The 24,787-nt window shown below is 64.6% G+C and overlaps 2 protein-coding genes across 3 annotated transcripts in view; one reads left to right on the top strand and one right to left on the bottom strand.

The window, feature by feature from the left end:
- The window catches only part of SLC5A1 (solute carrier family 5 member 1), a 25,152-nt gene extending 21,796 nt beyond the window's left edge, over positions 1-3,356 (top strand). The window contains 6 exon segments of the mRNA XM_060192786.1: positions 467-635; positions 871-880; positions 883-1,050; positions 1,053-1,084; positions 1,914-2,036; positions 2,995-3,356. Coding sequence (XP_060048769.1) covers positions 467-635; positions 871-880; positions 883-1,050; positions 1,053-1,084; positions 1,914-2,036; positions 2,995-3,210 — 718 coding nt within the window. The 3' untranslated portion in view covers positions 3,211-3,356.
- Positions 3,357-5,926: 2,570 nt separating this feature from the next.
- LOC103119048 (solute carrier family 5 member 4-like) lies at positions 5,927-24,593 on the bottom strand. Of its 2 annotated transcripts, XM_060192775.1 has the most exons (15): positions 24,459-24,593; positions 24,052-24,123; positions 21,013-21,117; positions 19,926-19,985; positions 19,382-19,486; positions 16,833-16,938; positions 15,686-15,766; positions 14,544-14,764; positions 13,885-14,020; positions 13,326-13,433; positions 11,566-11,716; positions 8,602-8,770; positions 7,550-7,765; positions 6,219-6,324; positions 5,927-6,147 (listed from the first exon to the last, which is right to left on the bottom strand). In XM_060192775.1, exons 1-15 carry the CDS (start codon positions 24,591-24,593, stop codon positions 5,927-5,929), a joined length of 1,992 nt encoding a protein of 663 aa, XP_060048758.1. The 2 variants fall into 2 exon arrangements, with proteins under 2 accessions (XP_060048758.1, XP_060048759.1); XM_060192776.1 differs by lacking the exon at positions 24,459-24,593 and having other exon boundaries at positions 6,225-6,324.
- Between the last annotated feature and the right edge of the window lie 194 nt (positions 24,594-24,787).

Below are 24,787 nucleotides of genomic sequence, written 5' to 3'. Positions count from 1 at the left end.
GTGGCGCCTGAGGCCTGGGACAGTGGCTCCGTGGCCTGGGGACAGTGGCTCTGTGGCCTGGGGATGGTGACTTCATGGCCTGGGGACAGTGGCTCTGTGGCCTGGGGACAGTGGCTCCATGGTGGGGACAGTGACTTCATGTCCTGGGGATGGTGACTTCATGGCCTGGGGACAGTGGCTCTGTGGTCTGGGGACAGTGGCTTTATGTCCTGGGGACAGTGGCTCTGTGGTCTGGGGATGGTGGCTTCATGTCCTGGGACAGTGGCTCCATGGTGGGGACAGTGACTTTATGTCCTGGGGATGGTGGCTCATGTCCTGGGACAGTGGCTCTGTGGTCTGGGCACAGTGGCTCCATGGCCTGGGGCGATGGCTCCGTGGTCTGGGGATGGTGGCTCCATGGCCTGGGGCGATGGCTCCGTGGTCTGGGGACGGTGGCTCCGTGGCCTGCTGACGTGGCTGCCCGCAGGGTGTTCATCCTGGCCCTCATCGGCATCAGCATTGCCTGGGTGCCCATGGTGCAGACTGCGCAGAGCGGGCAGCTGTTCGACTACATCCAGTCCATCACCAGCTACCTGGGCCCGCCCATCGCCGCCGTCTTCCTGCTGGCCGTGTTCTGCAAGCGCGTCAATGAGCAGGTGCGTCTCGGGGCCCCAGCCGCGGCCGGCGGGGTGGGCGCTCGGCAGGGACGGGCCGTGGGCTCCAGGCCCCTCCCCAGACGGTGAGCAGCCCGCCTGCCGGCCGCAGCAGGAGCGGCACCCCTCCTCCAGGGCGTCCCTGGCAGCAGCACCTCAGGGCCCCCGAGGGCCGGGCGCGTCGCTGCGGGTGGAGGGTGGGGGTCCACGGGTCTCCATGCTCTCGGGTGCTCCCCAGGGCGCCTTCTGGGCCTGATCATCGGCTTCCTGATCGGGGTGTCGCGCATGGTGGCGGAGTTCGCCTACGGCACGGGCAGCTGCATGGAGCCCAGTGACTGCCCCACCATCATATGCGGCGTGCACTACCTCTACTTCGCCATCATTCTCTTCATCATCTCCCTGCTCATCATCCTGGGCGTGTCCTGCTCACCAAGCCCATCCCCGACGTGCATGTGAGTCCTCTGCGTCCCCGAGGGTCCCTTTTCACATGTTGATGGGGGGGGGCAGAGCTCTTGTGAGGCTGGGGATTGAACCGGGCACCTCACGTCTAAGAGTCCAGTGCTGTGCCACGGCACCCCTCCTGGTGCTGAGACCCAGGACTCCACAGCAGTCCCCCCACCCTCTGAGCTGATATCATCCTTTGTGGGGGCGACATGATAGAGCTAGCCCCCCTCCGGCCGCCTTGGAACTCCTCTGGCTCCACTGGCTGTGCTCCCTTGTGGGGCCGGGCTCGAACCCAGGCCCTCTGGCTCTGGAGGACGTGTGCTGGCTCCTGCCTCCTGGCCTCTCTGTGCCCCCTGCAGCCCAGGGAGCCCCATGGTAGCACCCGCAGGCCCAGCAGTGGGCGCTTGTTGTCCCTCGGTCTGGGCGGTGTTTCCCACAGTCACAGGGGAACAACTGTCTCAGCACCACCTGCCCGGACGCTCAGGCGTCTGCCGGCAGCGGCTCCACAGGGCCCCAGGCCTCTCCCGGCCTGGCCAGGGCCACCTGCAGCCCCGATTCTGACCGGGGCGTCAGTTCTGCGCGGGGCCTCTTCTCACTCACACCCCCTGCCTGAGAGGCCTCCCATCCACCTGGCGTGACTCAAAGGGCAGCAGCCTCCTGGGGGCGTGAGGGCGACGTGTCCAGGGCAGAGCAGGATGCACCCGGCGCCCACTCCCAGCCGTCCCCGGACTCCTGGCTTGGGGACAGAAGTAGGGCCCTGTCTTTCTGGCTGAGAGGCCCCGTGTCCAGGGTGGGGCATGTCCTGGGGGCGCCTCCCAGATCACGCTCTGCCCTCAGCTGTACCGCCTGTGCTGGAGTCTGCGCAACAGCAAGGAGGAGCGTCTGGACCTGGACGCGAGAGGGGCCCGGATGCCCGCCCAGAGGAGCCCGAGGACACCTTCCAGACAGGTGACAGCAGCCGCAGCCAGGCCAAGCAGGGAGGTCGGTGGGGGCCAGCAGGGCTCTGGAACGTTCTCAGTGGCCTGGAGAGGGAGAGATGCAGGGCCCCATGGCCAGTCCCCGTGGTCAGTGCCCACCCTGTGGTCAGCTCCCCATGGCCAGTGCCCATGGTCCGTGCCCACCCTGTGGTCAGCTCCCCATGGCCAGTCCCCATGGTCATCCCTCATCCCCATGGTCAGCCCTCATCCCCTCATCCCCATGGTCAGCCCTCATCCCCATGGTCAGTGCCCACCCTGTGGTCAGCTCCCCATGGCCAGTCCCCATGGTCATCCCTCATCCCCATGGTCAGCCCTCATCCCCATGGTCAGCCCTCATCCCCATGGTCAGTGCCCACCCTGTGGTCAGCTCCCCATGGCCAGTCCCCATGGTCAGCCCCCATCCCCATGGTCAGCCCTCATCCCTATGGTCAGCTCCCCCATGGCCAGTCCCTGTGGTCAGCCCTCATCCCTAAGGTCAGCCCCCAACCCCATGGTCAGCTCCCCATGGCCAGTCCCCATGGTCAGCCCTCATCCCCATGGTCAGCTCCCCCATGGCCAGTCCCCGTGGTCAGCCCTCATTCCCATGGTCAGCCCCCATCCCCATGGTCAGCTCCCCATGGCTAGTCCCCGTGGTCATCCCCCACCCCCATGGTCAGCTCCCCATGGCCAGTCACCGTGGTCAGTGCCCACCCTGCGGTCAGCTCCCCATGGCCAGTCCCCGTGGTCAGTGCCCACCTCGTGGTCAGACCCACCCCGTGGTCAGCTCCCTATGGCCAGTCCCCGTGGTCAGCCCCCATCCCCATGGTCAGCCCTCATCCCCATGGTCAGCTCCCCCATGGCCAGTCCCCGTGGTCAGTGCCCGCCCTGTGGTCAGCCCGGCTGCAGGGTTCCGGGGGGCCCCTGGCATTGCAGCTCCCACAGTGACCTCCCCCCCCCCAGAGTCCCCTGAGGAGAAGAAAAGCTGTTGCCGGCGGGCCTACGACCTCTTTTGTGGCCTGGACCAACAGAAGGGCCCCAAGCTGAGCAAAGAGGAGGAGGCGGCCATGAAGCTGAAGCTGACGGACACCTCGGAGAAGCCGCTGTGGAGGACGGTGGTGAACATCAATGGCGTCATCCTGCTGGCCGTGGCCGTCTTCTGCCACGCCTACTTCGCCTAAGCCTCTGGCCGCTGGCCGCTGGTGGCTTCGCGCTTCTGGGGCACCTGGGAGAAAGGGACCTGAAGTGTGGGTCAAGGCCCCTGGAGTCGGGCTCGCAGCCCCGCACTGGCCCGGTCCTGGGTGCCTGCGGACATGACACTGGGCACTCACGGGGTCAGCTCAGCGGGACTGTCCTCCAAGGGGCTGTCGCCTCCCCCCCACACACACAGGGGACCGGTCCCTCCCAGCATGCTCTGCGGTGGGGTGTGTCCTCCTAGAGGGAGCCGAGCACTTCCTGTGTCTGCCCATTAAAGTGGTCCCTTCCCTCCTGCAAGCTCTCCTTCTCTCCCATGTGAGGGGGGTGGCATGGCGGGGGCTGAGGCGTTCTGGGGTCCACAGTGCATGGGTTCAGCGGGGGTGTGTGTCTCCTGCTCCTTTCGGGTGGCCGGGCTTCCGTGGGCCATGCCAGCCCCTGCGTGAGAAGCCTGGCAGTGCCTGGCGTGGAGGCTACTGGGGCCAAAGCAGCAGAGCCTGGGGGTGCCAAGCTCAGCCCCCGAGAGCAGAAGGGAAGCCCACCCTCTGGGATGGGCGGGTTGGGCGCTCGGTGGAGACTGAAGGGCAGCCTGGCACAGCGAGGAGACAGGAGTCTGCTCAGGGAGGCTCTGCAGGCCGCCAGCACTTGGGCTCAAACACGTGATCACACATGGGAGTCACACACGGGGTCACACACGGGGTCAAACATGGGGACACATATGGGGTCTCACACAGGGACACACATGTGGTCACACACAGGGTCACACACGGGGTCACACACAGGGACACACACGGGGTCACACATGGGTCACACATAGGGACACACACAGGGTCACACATGGGGTCACACACAGGGACACACACGGGGTCACACATAGGGTCACACATAGGGACACACACAGGGTCAAACATGGGGACACATATGGGGTCACACACAGGGACACACACGGGGTCACACATGGGTCACACATAGGGACACACACAGGGTCACACATGGGGTCACACACAGGGACACACACGGGGTCACACATAGGGACACACACAGGGTCAAACATGGGGACACATATGGGGTCACACACAGGGACACACACGGGGTCACACATGGGGTCACACATAGGGACACACACAGGGTCACACACAGGGTCAAACATGGGGACACATATGGGGTCTCACACAGGGACACACATGTGGTCACACATGGGGTCACACAAGGGGTCAAACATGGGGACGCATATGGGGTCTCACACAGGCACACAGGTGGGGACACAGGTGGGGTCAAACATGGGGTCACACACAGGGACACACAAGGGGACACACACACAGGGTCAAACACAGGGACACACACAGGACACAGAGGGGGACACGATGGCCCCAGGACCTTGGAGCCCCCCACCTGCTTGGGTGTCCTGGGTGCCACTCGGCACTATGGCTCACACAGCCAGCCCCAGGACTGAAGGGCCCCACCCTGTAAACCCAAAGGTGGGGCGGGGACGGCACAAGGGCTCTGCAGACACTCTCCTGCTGAGGCTCCAAGGTCCCAAGTTCGAGCCCCAGCCCCACCACCAGCCATCACTGGACACACTCGGCTTCGGCGCCGAGGCTGCTGGCTTTGCTGGGCTGGGAGTGGAGGTGCCAGTGCAGTGCGGCCCAGGGCACTGAAGGCTGCTGGGTGTGGCCACGTCCTGGATGCCCCCACCCCACCCTGTGTAGAATTTCCAGGGCCACCTCCTACCACAAGCCCACCTGCCTTCTAAACATTTATTTACTAGTTTATTTATTGCACAGACAGAGAGAAATTGAGAGAGGAGGGGGAGATAGGGAGGGAGAGAGACAGAGAGACACTTGCAGCCCTGCCTGTTTCACCACCACTCATGAGGCTTTCCCCCTGCAGGTAGGGACCAGGGCTTGAACCCAGGCCCCAGGGCATGGCGGTGTGGGCACGCTACAGGGTGCGCCAACCACCGCCCTTCATCTAACTTTCTTGGGTTTATTTGTTTGGAGTCGGGACCTGCAGGCATGTGGTCCCACTGCTCCCGGGCTGACGGCTTCGTTCAGAGCGGCAGAGACACCACACACCAGACCCTCCCCGGGTGTTGTGGCAAGCCCCATACGGTGCCAGGGTTGGTCCTGGGTGGCATGAATGCCCTGTAGGCCGGGGCCCTACCCAGCTCCCAGCCTCCAGCAGGAACCGGGCTCCAGCCAGCCAGCTGCCCCCCCAGGCAGCCCCCGCGCACCCCACCCCACGCTGCCCAGGGTCTGCAGCGCAGAGCAGTGTCCTGAGGCCAAACCAGGGACGTGACCGTGAGGCTTCACCAGCACCCGCGGGAGCAGGGGCCTTCGCTCAGCCACGGCCTGAGACACGCGTGCCCACCACAGGCCACGGGCAGCACTGGCCCCGGAGCCACATGGCGGCTCTACGAACCCCCACCCACCCAACACCCGTGATGGGGAGACGCTCTGTGCTGTGGGCAGACTTTAATCACCGTCTTCACGCCCCCCGGCCCCCGCCCGGCCCCTGGGGACACGTTCCAGTCTCAGGACCCGACCCGGAGGGGGTGGAGAGGAGGGGCCTGGAGCCACTGGGGGCAGTCGGGAGGGCGTCCAGCTGAGCGAAGCCTCCGGAAGGCGCCAGGCGCCCAGCCCAGGTCCAGCGCCCCCGTCCCGCTGCCCGGCGCTCCTCCTGTCAGGGGCTGCGGCCCCCTCGTCAGGCGTAGAAGCCGTGGACGAAGACGGCCACGGCCAGCAGCACGATGGCGTTGGCGTTGACCACACTCCGCCACAGAGGCTCCTCCGAGGTGTCCGTCAGCTTCCTCTGTAGCACCTCCCTCTCCTCGGGGCTCAGCCGGGGCGCCTTCTGGGTGAGCCCGCAGAAGAGGTCGCAGCCTTTCCGCAGGCAGCTGCGAGCGTCCTCCGGCTCGTGCTCCTCTGGGGAAGAGACAGGCGTGGCCGGGGGCAGCTGCCGCGGGGGGCACCCCAGATCCCGGGAGGCGACCGACCGCTACCTTCCTGGGCGTCCTCCTGGGCGTTCCAGCCGTTGTTCTCAGCGTCAATGTCCACTCTCTCCTCTGTGCTATTCCTCAGAGCCCAGCACAGGCGGTACAGCTGTGGGGACCTGCGCTCAGCCCCACGCCTCGGGCGCAGCCACCCCGCGTCCGCACGGCCTCCAAAGCAGGACCCCCCCACCCACCCCCAGCCCGGGTCCCTGCTCTCCTGGGTGCTCCCCAGCCCCCTGCCCTGACCCGCCCGCCCGCCCGCCTGCCCAGAGCAGCTGCCTGCACAGCCCTCGAGGACACCGGCCCCGACCACTGGGCTCCCAGCAGTGGCCCATCTGGGCTCCGGCTTTTGTGTCCAGACACTGGCTGTGGCCTGGGGCCAGGACCTGAGCAGGGCAGAGTCACTCTTGTGAGGTGCTTGGGCTCCTGCTGGGTGCCCCCACTGCCTGTCTGCCCGCTGGCCACCACCTGCTTCCCTGGAGCTGTCTGTGTGTCTGCCCGTTCACCTGGGAAGGTCCTTGACGTCCCCACCCCACAGGCAAACAGAAGCAGAGCAGTGGCCTGAGCCCCCAGGAAGCCCCCTCTCTCCCTCCTTCCCCTCTCTTTCTCCTTTCTATTTTTTTACTGGACAGGACAGAAAGAAATTGAGAGGGGAGGGGGAGATAGAGGGAGAGAGACGAGAGACACCTGCAGCCCTGCTTCACCGCTCGTGAAGGTCTACGCAGAGCTGACTGCCAGTGGCCCTGCCGCCCTGGGCGGAGCCTGAGAGTCTGAGCTCAGGCAGCGCGGCCATGGTTTGGTCAGCCTGCCTCCCCCCTGGCCCCCGTGGCCACATGGTGGGCACATGCCCAGCTCGGACCAGCCAAGAACTGACCGCCAGCCCCTGCTGACTGCCACCTTGCCAGCCCCTGCCCTGCCCTGCCCTGCACGCGGGGAAGGGCTGCTCGCCGTATTAGCCACCTTCCCAGAGGGATGTTCTCCGTCTCTCCCTCCTTCCTGCCCACAGCTGCCCCGGCTCAGCTCGCGGCCGGCTCCCCCGCCCGGCCGGTGGACTCCCTGTCTGAGCCCCGCGGTACGTCTCCATGTGCCTCCCAGACACCCTGCGCCGCCGTGCACCACGGCTCACGGCCACAGCTCTGCCGCAAAGCCTCCCCAGACTCCCGGAGTCATGGCCCCGAGGTGCCTTCCGCTGCACCACACCTCACGGGGTCGGGACACACAGGTGCCGCCAGCCGGCCGGGTGGGCGGGTGTCCCGTGGCCCTGCGCTCACACGCGGGGAGCCCCCGGGACAGCACAGGCTCCGCATGGACTACTTGGCCCCCGCCCCACTCACGTGCACGTCGGGGATGGGCCTGGTGAGCAGGGACACGCCCAGGCCCACCGCGGCGGTGATGGCCACGAGGATGAGGGCGAAGTAGAGGTAGTGCACGCCGCAGATGACGGTGGGGCAGGCGCTGGGCTCCAGGCAGGTGCCCGTGCCGTAGGCGAACTCCGCCACCATGCGCACCAGGCCCACTGCCAGCCCAGTGATGAGGGCCCAGAACGCCCCCTGTGGAGGAAGCGGCACGGGGCCTTGCGTCAGAGGGCAAGCTGGCCAGGCCACACCATGCCAGCCAAGCTTCCCGTCCACTCCACCAGCCAGGCCACGGCTGCATCACCCCGTCACCCAGGCCACAGCTGTGCCCACCTGCCTACCAGCCAGGCCTCTGCACCTGGGGTCCAGGGCAGGGCCACCCTTGGGTAGGGACAAACCCTGAGACACAATGCCACCTTCTTAATGGCAGAGTAGTATTCCAAAGAGTGTGTGGTCCATAGGCTCTTTATCCAGCTACATTAACTCCACACTCCGGCTGCTAGGAAGGACGGACACGGATAGAGAAACAAAGACCCTCACTGCGAGTGCGAACGGGTGGGGCTGTGAGCCCAGACTCACGTGGGCCCGGCTAGGGCCCTGGGTAGAGAGCACACATCCTGCTAGCAGGAAAAGAGGGTGTTGGGGGCAGGCGGTGGCACAGCTGGTTGAGTGCTCACATCACAGTGCACAAGGACCTGGGTTCAAACCCTGGGCCCCCACCTGCAAGGGGGAAGCTTCACGAGTGGTGAAGCAGGGCTGCAGGGTCTCTGTCTCTCTCCCTCTCTACCTCTCCCTCCCTCTCAATTTCTTTCTGTCTCTATCCAATAATACATAAATATAATTTTAAAAAGGAGGGTGCCTCTTACGCCCACACAGAAGGCGTTTCTGGAGGGCCCTGAAACATGGGGTGCCCCGCTGGCGGACTCCAGAGCCAGAATCTCACTCTGTTTATGGAGACGGAGAGACGAGACACGGAGCCTGGGGATCCCCGTGGTCTGGGCTCGGGCGGGGCGTGGGGACAGGCCGCCCACCTGCTCGTTGACCCTCTTGCAGAAGATGGCCAGCAGGAAGACCGTGGCGACGGGTGGCCCCAGGTAGCTGGAGATGGACTCAATGTAGTGGATCAGCTGTCCGCTATTGGAGGCCTCGATCAGCGGCACCCACAGGATGCTGATCACGATGAGGACCACGATAAACACCCTGCAGGGCCGCCCAAGATGGTCACGCGACCCGTAGCAGGGCGCCGGCGGCCATGGCTGGTCTGGCTGGTTCTGTGGCGACAGCTCTGCTTGGGGCCCGGGCTGGGGACCCCCCGCCCGCGTCTGCGTCCTGAGCCGTGGGCACCGGCGGGCATTCTTGCTTAGCCAGAATCTGGGCTAGCTGGCTTGCCCTGACCAGCTAGGTTCTCTGTACATAAGTTGCAGGTGAGGCTGGCTACCTTGCCACCCATGCTCTGAGACTACTACAGGTGAGCTCTGAGCACACACAGACACAGACAGACAGACAGACAGACAGACAGACACACACACACACACACACACACACACATTACTTCTGCAGGGTGGGGGGGCCTCGTGGAGCCCTGGCTGCTCTGAGCCCTGGTGCCTGGCAGCGCTGACCGTGTGGGCACAGGGACGGCCTCTTGACTGACTACGAATCCCCACGTCCCCCTACACAGGGATGTCGTGGCAGGGGGGGACAGGGACAGGAGGGTAGGGCTAGAGGGGTCCTTGTGCACCCCTGCTCCCCATGTCCTCCCTCAGAGAGCAACCCCGGGCTGCGGTCATGGTGTGTGACACAGGGTCAAAGCCTTGCTGTCCCCAGCCTTTGGCGGGGGTCCCCACCTGACCTTCCCTCTATCGCTGCCCACTCTCCTCACGTGCCACCTCCTCTCTGCTTGTTCCTGAACGCACTGAGTTAAGCACATGTGTTACAGTGCACAAGGACCCGGGTTCAAGTCCCTGGTCCCCACCTGCAGGGGGGAAGCTTCATGAGTGCTGAAGCAGGGCTGCAGGTATCTCTCTATTTCTCTCCCTCTTCCACCTTGATTTTTCCGTGTCCTATCAAATAAAATCATTTAAAAAAAAGGAAAGGAGTTACCATGGGGGAAGGTGGGAGAAGGAAAGTTGTCTCAGCCCGGCTGCACCCTCAAGAAGCTTCCTCTGTGTGAGTGCTCTCAAGGGTGCTGGGTGCTGGGTGCTGGGGCTTGAACCCATGGCCGTATGCATGAGCCATATGCATGTGCATTGTGGGAGAGGCAGCACCCAGCAACCAGCACCCTGCCCCCTTGCTCCCCTGACCTCTACCATCAGGCCCCAGCACCCAGCACACAGCACCCAGCCCCTTGCTCCCTGACCTCTACCATCAGGCCCCAGCACCCAGCACACAGCACCCTGCCCCCTTGCTCCCATGACCTCTACCATCAGGCCCCAGCACCCAGCACACAGCACCCTGCCCCCTTGTTTCCCTGACCTCTACCATCAGGCCCCAGCACCCAGCACACAGCACCCAGCCCCTTCCTCCCCTGACCCCTACCATCAGGCCCCAGCACACAGCACCCAGCCCCTTGCTCCCCTGACCTCTACCATCAGGCCCCAGCACCCAGCACACAGCACCCTGACCCCTTGTTTCCCTGACCCCTACCATCAGGCCCCAGCACCCAGCACACAGCACCCTGCCCCCTTGCTCCCCTGACCCCTACCATCAGGCCCCAGCACCCAACTCCAAGTCTCCAGAAATAGGCCCCTGCCTCAACCCCCAACTCCCTACCCCCAGCCACCATTCCTTAACCCCTAGCCTCCTGGACCCGCCGCAGCCCCCAGAACCTTGGCCACAGCCACTACCCCCTGCCACCTGCCCACAACCCCCAAACCCAGTTTCCAACATCCAGCCTCAGCCTCTAGCCGCAAAATCATGCCCCCAGCTCCTGCCCCGAAATAACAGCCCCAGCCATAGCCCCAGCCCACTGACCCAAACCCAGCCAACAGCCCCCAGACCCGTCCCAGCCCCTAGGCCCCAACCCAGTCCCAGCTGCCAGCCCCCAACCCCCAGGCCCAGCCCCAAACCCAGTCCCAGACCAACCCCCAGGTCCCAGCCCAGTCCCTGCCCCCAGACAAGCCCACTGTCCCCAGCCCCCAACACAAGCCAGAGGCCCGAGCCACAATCCCTAACCCAGCCCCAGGCCCCTTCACTCATCCCAGCCCCATGCCCCCTGCCCACAGTCCTTCCCCTGACCCTACCCACGGCCCCCAGCCCCAGTCTCAAACACTAGCACCCAACGCCAGCCCCAGCCCCCTACCACAGCCCCTAACCCCAGCCAAACCCACAGCCCCCTGCCCCAGAACCATCCCCAAGCCCCTGGCCCCAGCCACAGCCCCCAGGCCGCAGACCCCAACACAGGGCCCAACCGCAGCCCCAGCCTCAGCCCTCTGCCACTACCCAGCTCCAGTCCCCAGGACTCACCCCCCAACACCAGCCCCAGCCCCAGCCTTAGCCCCCTGCCCCCAGCTGCCAGCCCCCTGACCTGCTCTCACTTCCAGCCCCCAACCCTAGCCCCTTGCCCCAGCCCCAGCCTCCTGCCCCAGCCTTAGCCCCTGTGCCCAGCTGCCAGCCCCAGTCCCCGTCCTAGCCCCCTGCCCCTGCCCCAGGTTTAGCCCCCTGCCCCAGCATTAGCCCCCTGCTCCAGCCCCAGCCCCCTGCCTCCAGCTGCCAGCCTCCTGACCTGCTCCCACTCCCAGCCCCCAACCCTAGCCCCAGCCCCCTGCCCCAGCTCCCGGCCCCCTGCTCCAGCCCCAGCCCCCTGCCCCTGCCCCAGCATTAGCCCCCTGCCCCAGCCCCAGCCCCCTGCCCCAGCCCCCTGCCCCTGCCCCCAGCCCCCTGCCCCAGCCTTAGCCCCTGCCCCCTGCCCCCTGCACCCTGCCCACAGCCCCAGCCCAAGCGCAGAGGTGGGAGTGAAAGGCTCTGGAGCGTGGAGGCCCCTCCCCGGGCTGCCTCACCGAGCAGCCACCAGCAGCTCCTTCTCCGAGGCGCCCTTGCGCACCTTGGTGTAGATGTCCACGGTGAACAGCGTGCTGGCGCTGTTGAAGATGGACGTCAGGGAGCTCATGAGCGAGGCCAGCATGACCGATATCATCAGGCCGCGCAGCCCTGCGGGGCAGACGAACGGACGGACGGTCACCCGAGCCCCGCAGGGGACCACCAAGGATCTGAAGCCGGGGAAGGCCCAGCCTGGCAAACACCCTCAGCGCCCCAAGACTGACGGCACCCTACCTACCTCACAGGTGCTCTCCCGCAGACTGCCCCCACCCCAGCACAGCCCCCTGCACTGCCCCCACCCCCAGCACTGCCCCCACCCCCAGCACAGCCCCCCGCACTGCCTCACCCCAGCACTGCCCCCACCCCCAGCACAGCACCCCACACTGCCTCACCCCAGCACTGCCCCCACCTAGCATGGCCCCCACCTAGCATGACCCCCACCCCAGCACTGCCTCACCCCAGCACTGCCTCACCCCAGCACTGCCCCCACCCCAGCACTGCCCCCACCCCAGCACTGCCTCACCCCAGCACTGCCTCACCCCAGCAATGCCTCACCCCAGCACTGCCCCCACCCCAGCACTGCCCCCACCCCAGCACTGCCCCCACCCCAGCACTGCCCCCACCCCAGCACTGCCTCACCCCAGCAATGCCTCACCCCAGCAATGCCTCACCCCAGCAATGCCTCACCCCAGCACTGCCCCCACCCCAGCACTGCCCCCACCCCAGCACTGCCTCACCCCAGCACTGCCTCACCCCAGCAATGCCTCACCCCAGCAATGCCTCACCCCAGCAATGCCTCACCCCAGCAATGCCTCACCCCAGCAATGCCTCACCCCAGCACTGCCCCCACCCCAGCACTGCCCCCACCTAGCATGACCCCCACCCCAGCACTGCCTCACCCCAGCACTGCCTCACCCCAGCACTGCCCCTACCCCAGCACTGCCCCCACCCCAGCACTGCCCCCACCCCAGCACTGCCCTCACCCCAGCACTGCCCCCACCCCAGCACTGCCCCCACCCCAGCACTGCCCCCACCCCAGCACTGCCCCCACCCCAGCACTGCCCCCACCCCAGCACTGCCTCACCCCAGCACTGCCTCACCCCAGCACTGCCCTCACCCCAGCACTGCCCCCACCCCAGCACTGCCTCACCCCAGCACTGCCCCCACCCAGCACTGCCCCCACCCCAGCACTGCCCCCACCCCAGCACTGCCTCACCCCAGCACTGCCCCCACCCCAGCACTGCCCCCACCCCAGCACTGCCTCACCCCAGCACTGCCCCCACCCAGCACTGCCCTCACCCCAGCACTGCCCCCACCCCAGCACTGCCCTCACCCCAGCACTGCCCCCACCCCAGCACTGCCCCCACCCCAGCACTGCCTCACCCCAGCACTGCCCCCACCCCAGCACTGCCCCCACCCCAGCACTGCCCCCACCCCAGCACAGCCTCACCCCAGCACTGCCCCCACCCCAGCACTGCCCCCACCCCAGCAGTGCCCCCACCCCAGCACTGCCCCCACCCCAGCACTGCCTCACCCCAGCACTGCCCCCACCCCAGCACTGCCCCCACCCCAGCACTGCCCCCACCCCAGCACTGCCTCACCCCAGCAGTGCCCCCACCCCAGCACTGCCCCCACCCCAGCACTGCCCCCACCCCAGCACTGCCTCACCCCAGCAATGCCTCACCCCAGCACTGCCCCCACTCCAGCACCCTGCCCTCACCATTGGGCATGAGCTCCATGACCAGGATGGGGTAGGCATAGTTGGTGCAGCCCACCTCGGATCCACAGTGCTTCAAGCACTCTGAAGGCACCACGCAGGCCACCCTGTCTGGGGACGCGGGCGTCAGGCAGCAGCTGTCCCTCTGGGTGCCTGTGTCCCCGGCCCCACTGAGCGGGAAGACCCCTCCCAGCCCAGCCCCTGGCCACACTGAGTGGAGAGACCCCAGTCCAGCCCCCGTGAGCGGGGAGACCCCCAACCCAGCCCCTGCCCCCATGAGTGGAGAGACCCCAGCCCAGCCCCCGTGAGCAGGGAGACCCCAGCCCAGCCCCAGCCCCCATGAACAGGGAGACCCCAGCCCAGCCCCGGCCCCCATGAACAGGGAGACCCCAGCCCAGCCCCGGCCCCCATGAGCAGGGAGACCCCAGCCCAGCCCCGGCCCCCGTGAGCAGGGAGACCCCCAGCCCAGCCCCAGCCCCCGTGAACGGGGAGACCACAACCCAGCCCCCATGAGCAGAGAGACCCCAGCCCAGCCCTGGCCCTCATGAGCGGGCTGTGTCACCGGTGTAGAGGATGCGGCTGATCATCCCCGGCATCACCATGAAGAAGAGCGGCAGCAGCTTGAGGTAACCACACAGAACAGAGGCTGCCTTCACATGGGACATGTTCTTGCCTGACAGGCAGCGCTGCACGATGACCTGGGGCAACAGACGGGCTGAGCGGGGTCCCCCACTGCAGCAGGTGGGACAGCCACAGGGCAGGGACAGACACGGGACAGGGACAGGCACGGGGCAGGGACAGACACGGGGCAGGGAGAGACACGGGACAGGGACAGACATGGGGCAGGGACAGACACGGGGCAGGGACAGACACGGGGCAGGGACAGACACGGGGCAGGGACAGACACGGGACAGGGACAGACACGGGGCAGGGACAGACACATGACAGGGACAGAAACGGGGCAGGGACAGACACATGACAGGGACAGACATGGGGCAGGGACAGACACATTACAGGGACAGACACAGGGCAGGGACAGACACGGGGCAGGGACAGACACGGGGCAGGGACAGACACTGCTGGGTCAGCCAAGCATTGGGCACGGCTCCCAGGGTCCAAACAGTGTCTTGGTTGGGACGGAAGCCTGGAGAGACCAGGTGCCCCGGCCGGGACCCTGTGGTGGGACGGCGGCTGTGGCCTGCGACCTCCCGGCTCACCCACCTGGTCGGTGCACCAGTACCACAGCCCCACAAAGGCGTTGCCGAACACGATGCCTGGCCAGGGGATGTCCCCGGTGATGGGGTCACGGAAGATGTGGAAGGAGTCTGGCAGGGGCGTGTAGCAGGCAGGGCTGATGGTCAGGTTGTCACCATGGACCACGGAGGGGACGGCCTGCATGTACTTCTCTGTGAAGCTCTCGTAGTCACCAACCTCGGCGAAGGCTGCAGGGATAGGCCGTGTGGGGACAGTGAGGGGACAGTGCGGACAGTAGGAGACATTGAGGGGACAGTGCAGACAGTAGGAGACATTGAGGGGACAGTGAGGACAGTGAGGAGACAGTGAGAACAGTGAGGACAGTGAGGAGACAGTGAGGACAGTGAGGAGAGTGAGGATAGTGAGGGACAGTGAGGACAGTGAGGACAGTAAAGACAGTGAGGAGACAGTGAGGGGACAGTGAGGAGACAGTGAGGACAGTGAGGAGACAGTGAGGACAGTGAGGGGACAGTGAGGACAGTGAGGGACAGTGAGGACAGTGAGGAGACAGTGAGGACAGTGAGGACAGTGAGGGGACAGTGAGGAGACAGTGAGGACAGTGAGGAGACAGTGAGGGACAGTGAGGGGACAGTGAGGGGACAGTGAGGACAGTGAGGAGACAGTGAGGACAGTGAGGGGACAGTGAGGGGACAGTGAGGACAGTGAGGGGACAGTGCAGACAGTAGGAGACAGTGAGGGGACAGTGAGGTGACAGCTGGTGGAGCAGGCCTGAGACGTGTTTTTTTTAAAATTTATTTATTCCCTTTTGTTGCCCTTGTTGTTTTATTGTTGTGGTGGTTGTTATTGATGTCGTCGTTGTTGGACAGGACAGAGAGAAATGGAGAGAGGAGGGGAAGACAGAGAGGGGGAGAGAAAGACAGACACCTGCAGACCTGCTTTACTGTAAAGCGACTCCCCTGCAGGTGGGGAGCCGGGGGCTCTAACCAGGATCCTTAGGCCGGTCCTTGTGCTTTGCGCCACAAGTGCTTAACCCACTGCGCTACTGCCCGACTCCCCTGAGACGTCTTGCTGTGCTGTGTGAACAGGCCCGTTGGTGCTGCCTTGGCTATGAGGGCCGTGTCCCCTCTACCAGAAGCGCGGCCACTCACCAAAGCCCGTGAGGATGAAGGAGCCCACGAGCATGATGGCCGTCTGCAGCGTGTCTGTGTAGATGACCGCAGCCAGGCCCCCTGGAGGAGCGCGTGGGATACGTCAGCACCCAGATCCCACCCCTCTCACCCGCCTCTCACCCCATCTCTCACCATGTCTTTCACCCCATCTCTCACCATGTCTCTCACCATGTCTCCCACCATGTCTCTCACCATGTCTCTCACCCCATCTCTCACCATGTCTCTCACCCCATCTCTCACCATGTCTCTCACCATGTCTCCCACCCCATCTCTCACCATGCCTCCCACCCCATCTCTCACCATGTCTCTCACCATGTCTCTCACCCCATCTCTCACCGTGCCTCTCACCCCATCTCTCACCGTGCCTCTCACCCCATCTCTCACCATGCCTCTCACCCCATCTCTCACCATGCCTCTCACCATGTCTCTCACCGTGCCTCTCACCCCATCTCTCACCATGCCTCTCACCCCATCTCTCACCATGCCTCTCACCGTGTCTCTCACCGTGCCTCTCACCCCATCTCTCACCATGCCTCTCACCGTGTCTCTCACTGTGTCTCCCACCCCATCTCTCACCATGTCTCTCACCATGTCTCTCACCCCATCTCTCACCATGTCTCTCACCCCATCTCTCACCATGTCTCTCACCATGTCTCTCACCCCATCTCTCACCATGTCTCTCACCCCATCTCTCACCATGTCTCTCACCCCATCTCTCACCATGTCTCTCACCCCATCTCTCACCATGCCTCTCACCCCATCTCTCACCATGTCTCTCACCATGTCTCTCACCCCATCTCTCACCATGCCTCTCACCATGTCCCTCACCCCGCCCCTCACCCCATCTCTCACCCTGCCTCTCACCCCATCTCTCACCCTGTCTCTCACCCTGTCTCTCACCATGTCTCTCATGCTGTCTCTCACCCGTCTCTACCTGGCCCCAGAGGCCCTCTGGGCTGAGTTGCAGGTGCACGGGCCATCTCTGTGTGTGGCTTCAACATGCCGCAGGGCAGCCCCGGGGATCAAACCCGGGACTTTGGAGCCGGCATTGCCGTGCCCAGTGGGCGGCGCTAACGGCAGAGCTGCAGGGTTCCCCCAGCAAGGACCCAGCTCTGGGCGGGCTCACCTGAGATGGTGTAGAGGGCCGTGATGGCCAGCAGGAGGAAGATGGCCAAGTACAGGTCCAGCCCCAGCGCCAGCTTGATGAAGATGGCTCCCGAGAAGAGGTCGGACTGTGGACAGAGCGCTGAGGGGCGTCCCTGGGCACTCCACACTGTACCCATATACACCTGGACGCACACACCTGGACCACACACACCTGGACCCACACACCTGGACCCCACACACACCTGGACCCCACACACACCTGGACCCACACACCTGGACCCACACACACCTGGACCCCACACACACCCTGCACCCCACATACACCCTGCACCCCACACACACCTGGACCCCACACACACCTGGACCCACACACCTGGACCCCACACACACCTGGACCACACACACACCTAGACCCCACACACACCTGGACCCCACACACACCTGGACCCCACACACACCCTGCACCCCACATACACCCTGCACCCCACACACACCCTGCACCCCACATACACCCTGCACCCCACATACACCCTGCACCCCACACACACCTGGACCCCATAAACACACCTGGGCCCCACACACACACCTGGGCCCCACACACACCTGGACCCCACACACACACCTGGACCACACACACACACACCTAGACCCCACACACACCCTGGACCCCACACACACACCTGGACCCCACACACACCTGGACCCCACACACACCTGGACCCCACACACACCTGGACCCCACACACACCTGGACCCCACACACACCCTGGACCCCACACACACCTGGACCCCACACACACCTGGGCCCCCTCACACACACCTGGGCCCCACCCACACACCTGGGCCCCACACACACCTGGACCCCACACACACACCTGGACCACACACACACACACCTGGACCCCACACACACCCTGGACCCCACACACACACCTGGACCCCACACACACCTGGACCCCACACACACCTGGACCCCACACACACCTAGACCCCACACACACCTGGACCCACACACCTGGACCCCACACACACCTGGACCACACACACACCTAGACCCCACACACACCTGGACCCCACACACACCTGGACCCCACACACACCCTGCACCCCACATACACCCTGCACCCCACACACACCCTGCACCCCACATACACCCTGCACCCCACATACACCCTGCACCCCACACACACCTGGACCCCATAAACACACCTGGGCCCCACACACACACCTGGGCCCCACACACACCTGGACCCCACACACACACCTGGACCACACACACACACACCTAGACCCCACACACACCCTGGACCCCACACACACACCTGGACCCCACACATACCTGGACCCCACACACACCTGGACCCCACACACACCTGGACCCCACACACACCTGGACCCCACACACACCTGGACCCCACACACACCCTGGACCCCACACACACCTGGACCCCACACACACCTGGGCCCCCTCACACACACCTGGGCCCCACCCACACACCTGGGCCCCACACACACCTGGACCCCACACACACACCTGGACCACACACCTGGACCCCACACACACCTGGACCCCACACACACCTGGGCCCCCACACACACACCTGGGCCCCACACACACCTGGACCCCACACACACCTGGGCCCCACACACACCTGGACCCCACAACACCTGGACCCCACACACACCTGGACCACACACACACCTGGACCCCACACACACCTGGACCCCACAAACACCTGGACCCCACACACACCTGGACCACACACACATCTGGACCCCACACACACCTGGACCACACACACACATGGACCCCACACACACCTGGACCCCCCACACACCTGCCCCCCACCACACACCTGGGCCCCACACACACCTGGACCCCACACACACCTGGACCCCATACACACACCTGGACCCCACACACACACCTGGACCTCACACACACCTGGACCCCACACACACCTGGACCCCACACACACCTGGGCCCCCTCACACACACCTGGGCCCCACACACACACCTGGACCTCACACACACCTGGACCCCACACACACCTGGACCCCACACACACCTGGACCCCACACACACCTGGACCACATACACACCCTGGACCCCACACACACCTGGACCCCACACACACCTGGGCCCCACACACACCTGGACCACACACACACCTGGACCCCACACACACCTGGGCCCCCCCACACACACCTGGGCCCCGCACACACCTGGACCCCACACACACCTGGGCCCCACACACACCTGGACCCCACACACACCTGGACCCCACAAACACCTGGACCCCACACACACCTGGACCACACACACACCTGGACCCCACACACACCTGGACCACACACACACATGGACCCCACACACACCTGCCCCCCACCACACACCTGGGCCCCACACACACCTGGACCCCACACACACCTGGACCCCATACACACACCTGGACCCCACACACACACCTGGACCTCACACACACCTGGACCCCACACACACCTGGACCCCACACACACCTGGACCCCACACACACCTGGACCCCACACTGCCCAGGTGAGACTCACAGAGATCCTCAGAGCCACACAGATGAAGATGGTGAGGACGGACAGGTAGACCTGCAGGCGTTGCCCTCCAAAACGCTTCTTCAGGTACTGAGGCATGGTCAGCACCTGTGGACACCACAGGGCTCAGCTGGGGCCCCGCACCTCACGGGCAGCCCTGACCCCGGGGTGACCTGGGGACTCAGCCAGGGGCTCAGCTGGGGCCCTGCACCCACCCCACAGGTGACCCTGACCCCAGGGTGACCTGAGCACTCAGCCAGCGGCTCAGCTGGGGCCCTGCACCTCGTGGGTGGCCCTGACCCCCTGCTCACCTGGGGCCCCACACTGCCCCCCAACACCCCACGTGGTGCCAGCACACAGGGGAGGGCAGGTCTCAAGAGCTGTGAGAGCTGGACCCTCACTGTGCCCCACCCTAGGTGTCCTCTGGCGGCCGCAGTACACAGGTGTGTGAGGACACCAGCAGCCTCCCTCAGTCACCGTGGGGCCTCAGATGGTGAGGCCGGAGCTGGGCAGCCACAAGGGCCACGAGCGAGGGGTCCACACTCACCCCTGACTTGATGTATATGGGCACAAAGATCCAGCCTAGAATCAGCACCAGGAACACAGACTGCAAGACAGACAGACAGGTGGGGTGGGGGACGGCCACTCAAAGACCCAACAGCAGAGGGCAGGAGGGGAGAGATGGATGGGGCCTGGGCAGCAGAGGGCAGGAGGGGAGAGCTGGGCAGGGGCCTGGGCAGCAGAGGGCAGGAGGGGAGAGCTGGGCAGGGGCCTGGGCAGCAGAGGGCAGGAGGGGAGAGATGGATGGGGCCTGGGCAGCAGAGGGCAGGAGGGGAGAGCTGGGCAGGGCCTGGGCAGCAGAGGGCAGGAGGGGAGAGCTGGGCAGGGGCCTGGGCAGCAGAGGGCAGGAGGGGAGAGCTGGGCAGGACCTGGGCAGCAGAGGGCAGGAGGGGAGAGCTGGGCAGGGGCCTGGGCAGCAGAGGGCAGGAGGGGAGAGCTGGGCAGGACCTGGGCAGCAGAGGGCAGGAGGGGAGAGCTGGGCAGGACCTGGGCAGCAGAGGGCAGGAGGGGAGAGCTGGACGGGACCTGGGCAGCAGAGGGCAGGAGGGGAGAGCTGGGCAGGACCTGGGCAGCAGAGGGCAGGAGGGGAGAGCTGGGCAGGGGCCTGGGCAGCAGAGGGCAGGAGGGGAGAGCTGGGCAGGGGCCTGGGCAGCAGAGGGCAGGAGGGGAGAGCTGGGCAGGGGCCTGGGCAGCAGAGGGCAGGAGGGGAGAGCTGGGCAGGACCTGGGCAGCAGAGGGCAGGAGGGGAGAGCCGGGCTGGACCTGGGCAGCAGAGGGCCGGGGACAGAGAACTTGACAGGACCTGGACAGCTGGCCGTGCCCTGCCAGCAGAGGGCAGCTGTGGGGCAGGCCTTGTTGGGACAGGCACAGCAGGAGCCCAGACTGGTCAGGGGCAGAGTGCCCGCAGAGCAGGCCAGCCCCGCCCAGTGGCCAGCCCCTGATGGTATCACACACATGGTCCGGGGAGTGTCCTGTCCTCCACCCTGGGGCCTTGCTCTTGCCTCCCTCACCCCCGAGGGCTGGAGCCACCAGATGCCAGGGCCTCCCGTAGGGGACCTCCCGGGACCACTCACGTTCCACTCAAAGGTCACGACGCTGATGCCCGTGGCCGCGCCGGTGCCCGCCAGCCCCACGAAGTGCCCACTGCTGATGTTGCTGGCAAAGAGGGAGGCTCCCATCTGAGCGGAGACAGTGTCTGGTGGGGCGCAGACCCCGGCCCCCAGAACAGGGTGGGATAAAGACCCCGGCACCCAGGGCAGTGGCCACAGGGCCCCATCCTCATCATCCCCCAGGTGCGTGGCCATGGGGCCTGGGGCTCCACCACTGAGCTGAGACTCCAGGCTGGCACAAGAAAGCTCAGTGCATTTGAGTGGAGAGGAATTGTTTTCAGGCCTGGGAAACAGCATAACAGAGAATCTGCAAACAGACTCTCCTGCCTAAGGCTTAATCCCCAGCACCACCATCAGCCAGAGCTCAGTAGGACTCTGGTCTCCTCCTATCTTTCTCCCTTTCATTCAAAAATAAATAAATAGGGGGCTGGGCAGCAGTGCAGTGGGTTAAGTGCAGGTGGCGTAAGGATCCTGGTTCGAGCCTCCGACTCCTCACCTGCAGGGGAGTCACTTCACTTCACAGGCAGTGAAGCAGGTCTGCAGATGTCTGTCTTTCTCTCCCCCTCTCTGTCTTCCCCTCCTCTCTCCATTTCTCTCTGTCCTATCCAACAACGACATCAATAACAACAACAATAAACAAGGGATGTTGCGATGTTTGAGCCCCCAGCCCCCACCTGCAGGGGGAAAGCTTTCCGAGTGGTGAAGCAGGGCTGCAAGTGTCTCTGTCTCTCCCTCTCTATCACCCCTTCCCCCTTGACTTCTCGCTGTCTCTGTGCAATAAATAAATAAAGATTAAAAAATTAAAAGCAAGTAGTCTGGGAGGTGGTGCAGTGATAAAGCTTTGGACTCTCTCAAGCATGGGGTCCTGGGTTCGATCCCTGACAGCACATGTGCCAGAGTGATGTCTGGCTCTTTCTCTCTCCTCCTGTCTTTCTCATTAATAAATAAATTTTAAAAATCTAAAAAAATATTAAAATCAACAACAACAACAATAAGGGCAACAAAAGGGGGGGGAAATGGGCTCCAGGAGCAGTGGATTCATAGTGCAGGCACCGAGCTCCGGCCATAACCCTGGAGGCAAAAAATAAATAAATAAAAGGAATGAAGAAGTACAATAACTTTCTAGGCTGGGGACAGACAGCATAATGGTTCTGCAAAGAAACTCCCGTGCCTGAGGCTCTAAAGTCCCAAGTGCAGTCCCCTGAACCACCATAAGCCAGAGTTGAGCAGTGCCCTGGTAAAATAAAGAGTTGATTTTCAAAACCTTTCTTTCAATTATGGTGACATGAGGTGACAAGACTGTTCACAGTGAAGAGTGTCACCTCCGCCCAGCAGCCCTGCTCCCAGCCCCCACGCCCTGGGCTCTGCATCAGACTCCTAGCTCTGTTCCTGTGTCTGTCTGCTCCCGGCCTCTGTCCCCTCAGCCCCACTGGGAATGAGGCCACGCGTCGCCCTGAGCACCAGACCAGCTCCTGGCAGGTACAGCCTCTCACACCCGTCCCCAAGCTGTCACTGTGACAGGGGCACCCAGGTCAGAAGGGCACCTATGTAAGGAGGACACCCAGGGGGAGTCGGGCTGTAGTGCAGCGGGTTAAGCGCAGGTGGCGCAAAGCACAAGGACCGGCATAAGGATCCCAGTTCGAGCCCCCGGCTCCCCACCTGCAGGGGAGTCGCTTCACAGGTGGTGAAGCAGGTCTGCAGGTGTCTGTCTTTCTCTCCTCCTCTCTGTCTTCCCCTCCCTCTCTCCATTTCTCTCTGTCCTATCCAACAACAATAATAATAACTACAACAATAAAACAACAAGGGCAACAGAAGGGAATAAATAAATAAAATAAATATAAAAAAAGGAGGACACCCAGGGACAGGGGACACCCAGGGACAGGAGGGCATCCAGGGACAGGGGACACCCAGGGACAGGGGACACCCAGGGACAGGGGGAACCCAGGGACAGGAGGGCATCCAGGGACAGGGGACATCCAGGGACAGGGGGCATCCAGGGACAGGGGACATCCAGGGACAGGGGACATCCAGGGACAGGGGACATTCAGGGACAGGGGACACCCAGGGACAGGGGACACCCAGGGACAGGGGGAACCCAGGGACAGGGGACACCTAGGGACAGGGGACAACCAGGGACAGGGGGCATCCAGGGACAGGGGACATCCAGAGACAGGGGACATCCAGGGACAGGGGACACCCAGGGACAGGGGGAACCCAGGGACAGGGGACATCCAGGGACAGGGGACACCTAGGGACAGGGGGCATCCAGGGACAGGGGACACCCAGGGACAGGGGGCATCCAGGGACAGGGGACACCCAGGGACAGGGGACACCCAGGGACAGGGTGCATCCAGGAACAGGGGACATCCAGATCAGGGGCACCTATGTAAGGACAGCATGCAGACACGGGGAAACCCAGGGACAGGGGGAGGGCACCCAGGGTCAGGGGCACCAGGTCGTGACTGACACGAGCACAGGTACAGGTGGGCACGGGGAGGGGAGGGGGCCAGACAGTGGGCAGAGCACCCCCACCTTCTTGCGTGTCCTGAGCTCCTTTTAGAGGTGCAGCTCATGGGCTTGGGCACCTTCAGTGCCAGCACCCTTGGATGCTCTTTGTTTATTATGAGAGAGAGAGGGAGAGGGAGAGGGAGAGGGAGAGGCAGAGGCAGAGGGAGAGGGAGAGAGAGAGGGAGAGGAATTCCACTGAGGCCCCCACCACACATGGAGCTCCCTTTGTGCCGGCCAAGGGCTGGAGCCCAGGGCCTGTGGCAGCCAGCCCACACTCTGCTGAGTCTGCTGTTCTCTTCTGGGCGTGGGTGAACATTGGCCCGGCAGGCAAAATTGGGGTGTGTGATCTGCAGGGCTGTTAGTGCCCCTGGGTGCAGCGAGCCCCCCAGCCCCAAGCATGAGGGCAGCCCCGGCAGAGAAAGTAGGTGCTGGAACCGGGAGCGGAGACCTGAGGTGTCCCGGCTTGAGGGGGGCCAGCCCCGGCCCATCACTCACCGGCCACCAGCTCATGTCTTTGCCCGCCAGGAAGAAGCCGCCCACTGTGCCACGGTTCGTCTTCAGCATGGCCTGGGCAGGCGAAGGGGAGGACAGGCGGTGAGGGCCTCAGGGCGCAACCATCCACGCGACCCAGCACCCCAGGGTGGCCACACGGGGCCGGGACACTGGGGCTGACGCCACGGTCGCCCGTTGTGGCTGTTCGGTGCGGTGCTTCCTCCCCCCCCCCCCAGCGTGGCACGCGGCCTAGGGGAGCACCCGGGGACATGGTGCAGCTCCTGCTGGGCTGTGGCAAGTGACAGTGACAGGGAGGGTGGCACCTCCAGCCTGGGAGCCATCGGGGGGATGGGATGGGGACACAGGAGGGACAGCCGTGTCACACACACCCCAAACCCGCCCCCACGTACCCACAGCCCCACAGCTGCCACCACGATGAAGTAGATGAGGATGACAGAGATGTCAGCCGCATTGTGGAGGCGCTGGGACAGCTCGGGGGGTGCGGGGGACCCAGTCTCGGGGTTGGGGCTCACGGGGCCGGCCATAGCTGCAGGTGTGGCACCCCGGCACCATCCCTGTCCTTATAGTGGCCCCCGGTTAATGATCAGCCCGGGCTGCTCCGCAGGGACCTTTCAACCTCTGCCCCCTCCCCCTGCACCCTGGCCGTGGGGAGGGTCGCCGGGGGTGGGGTGGGAGCGGGAGTGGGGCTCAGGGCAGGTGTCACTGGACAGGACGGGTG

This window comes from Erinaceus europaeus, chromosome 6 (assembly GCF_950295315.1).
Source record: "Erinaceus europaeus chromosome 6, mEriEur2.1, whole genome shotgun sequence".
NCBI lineage: Eukaryota > Metazoa > Chordata > Mammalia > Eulipotyphla > Erinaceidae > Erinaceus > Erinaceus europaeus.
Note: the sequence above shows the minus strand (reverse complement) of the source record. Positions and strands in the feature narration are given on the sequence as shown.

Coding starts and splice junctions, on each gene's coding strand:
- LOC103119048 (XM_060192775.1), bottom strand. CDS start 24,593: ATGGCCGGCCCCGTGAGCCCCAACCCCGAGACTGGGTCCCCCGCACCC. Junction 11,717..13,325: donor CATGGAGCTCATGCCCAATG/GTGAGGGCAGGG, acceptor TCTGCCCCGCAG/GGCTGCGCGGCCTGATGATA. Junction 7,766..8,601: donor GCAAGAGGGTCAACGAGCAG/GTGGGCGGCCTG, acceptor CTTCCTCCACAG/GGGGCGTTCTGGGCCCTCAT.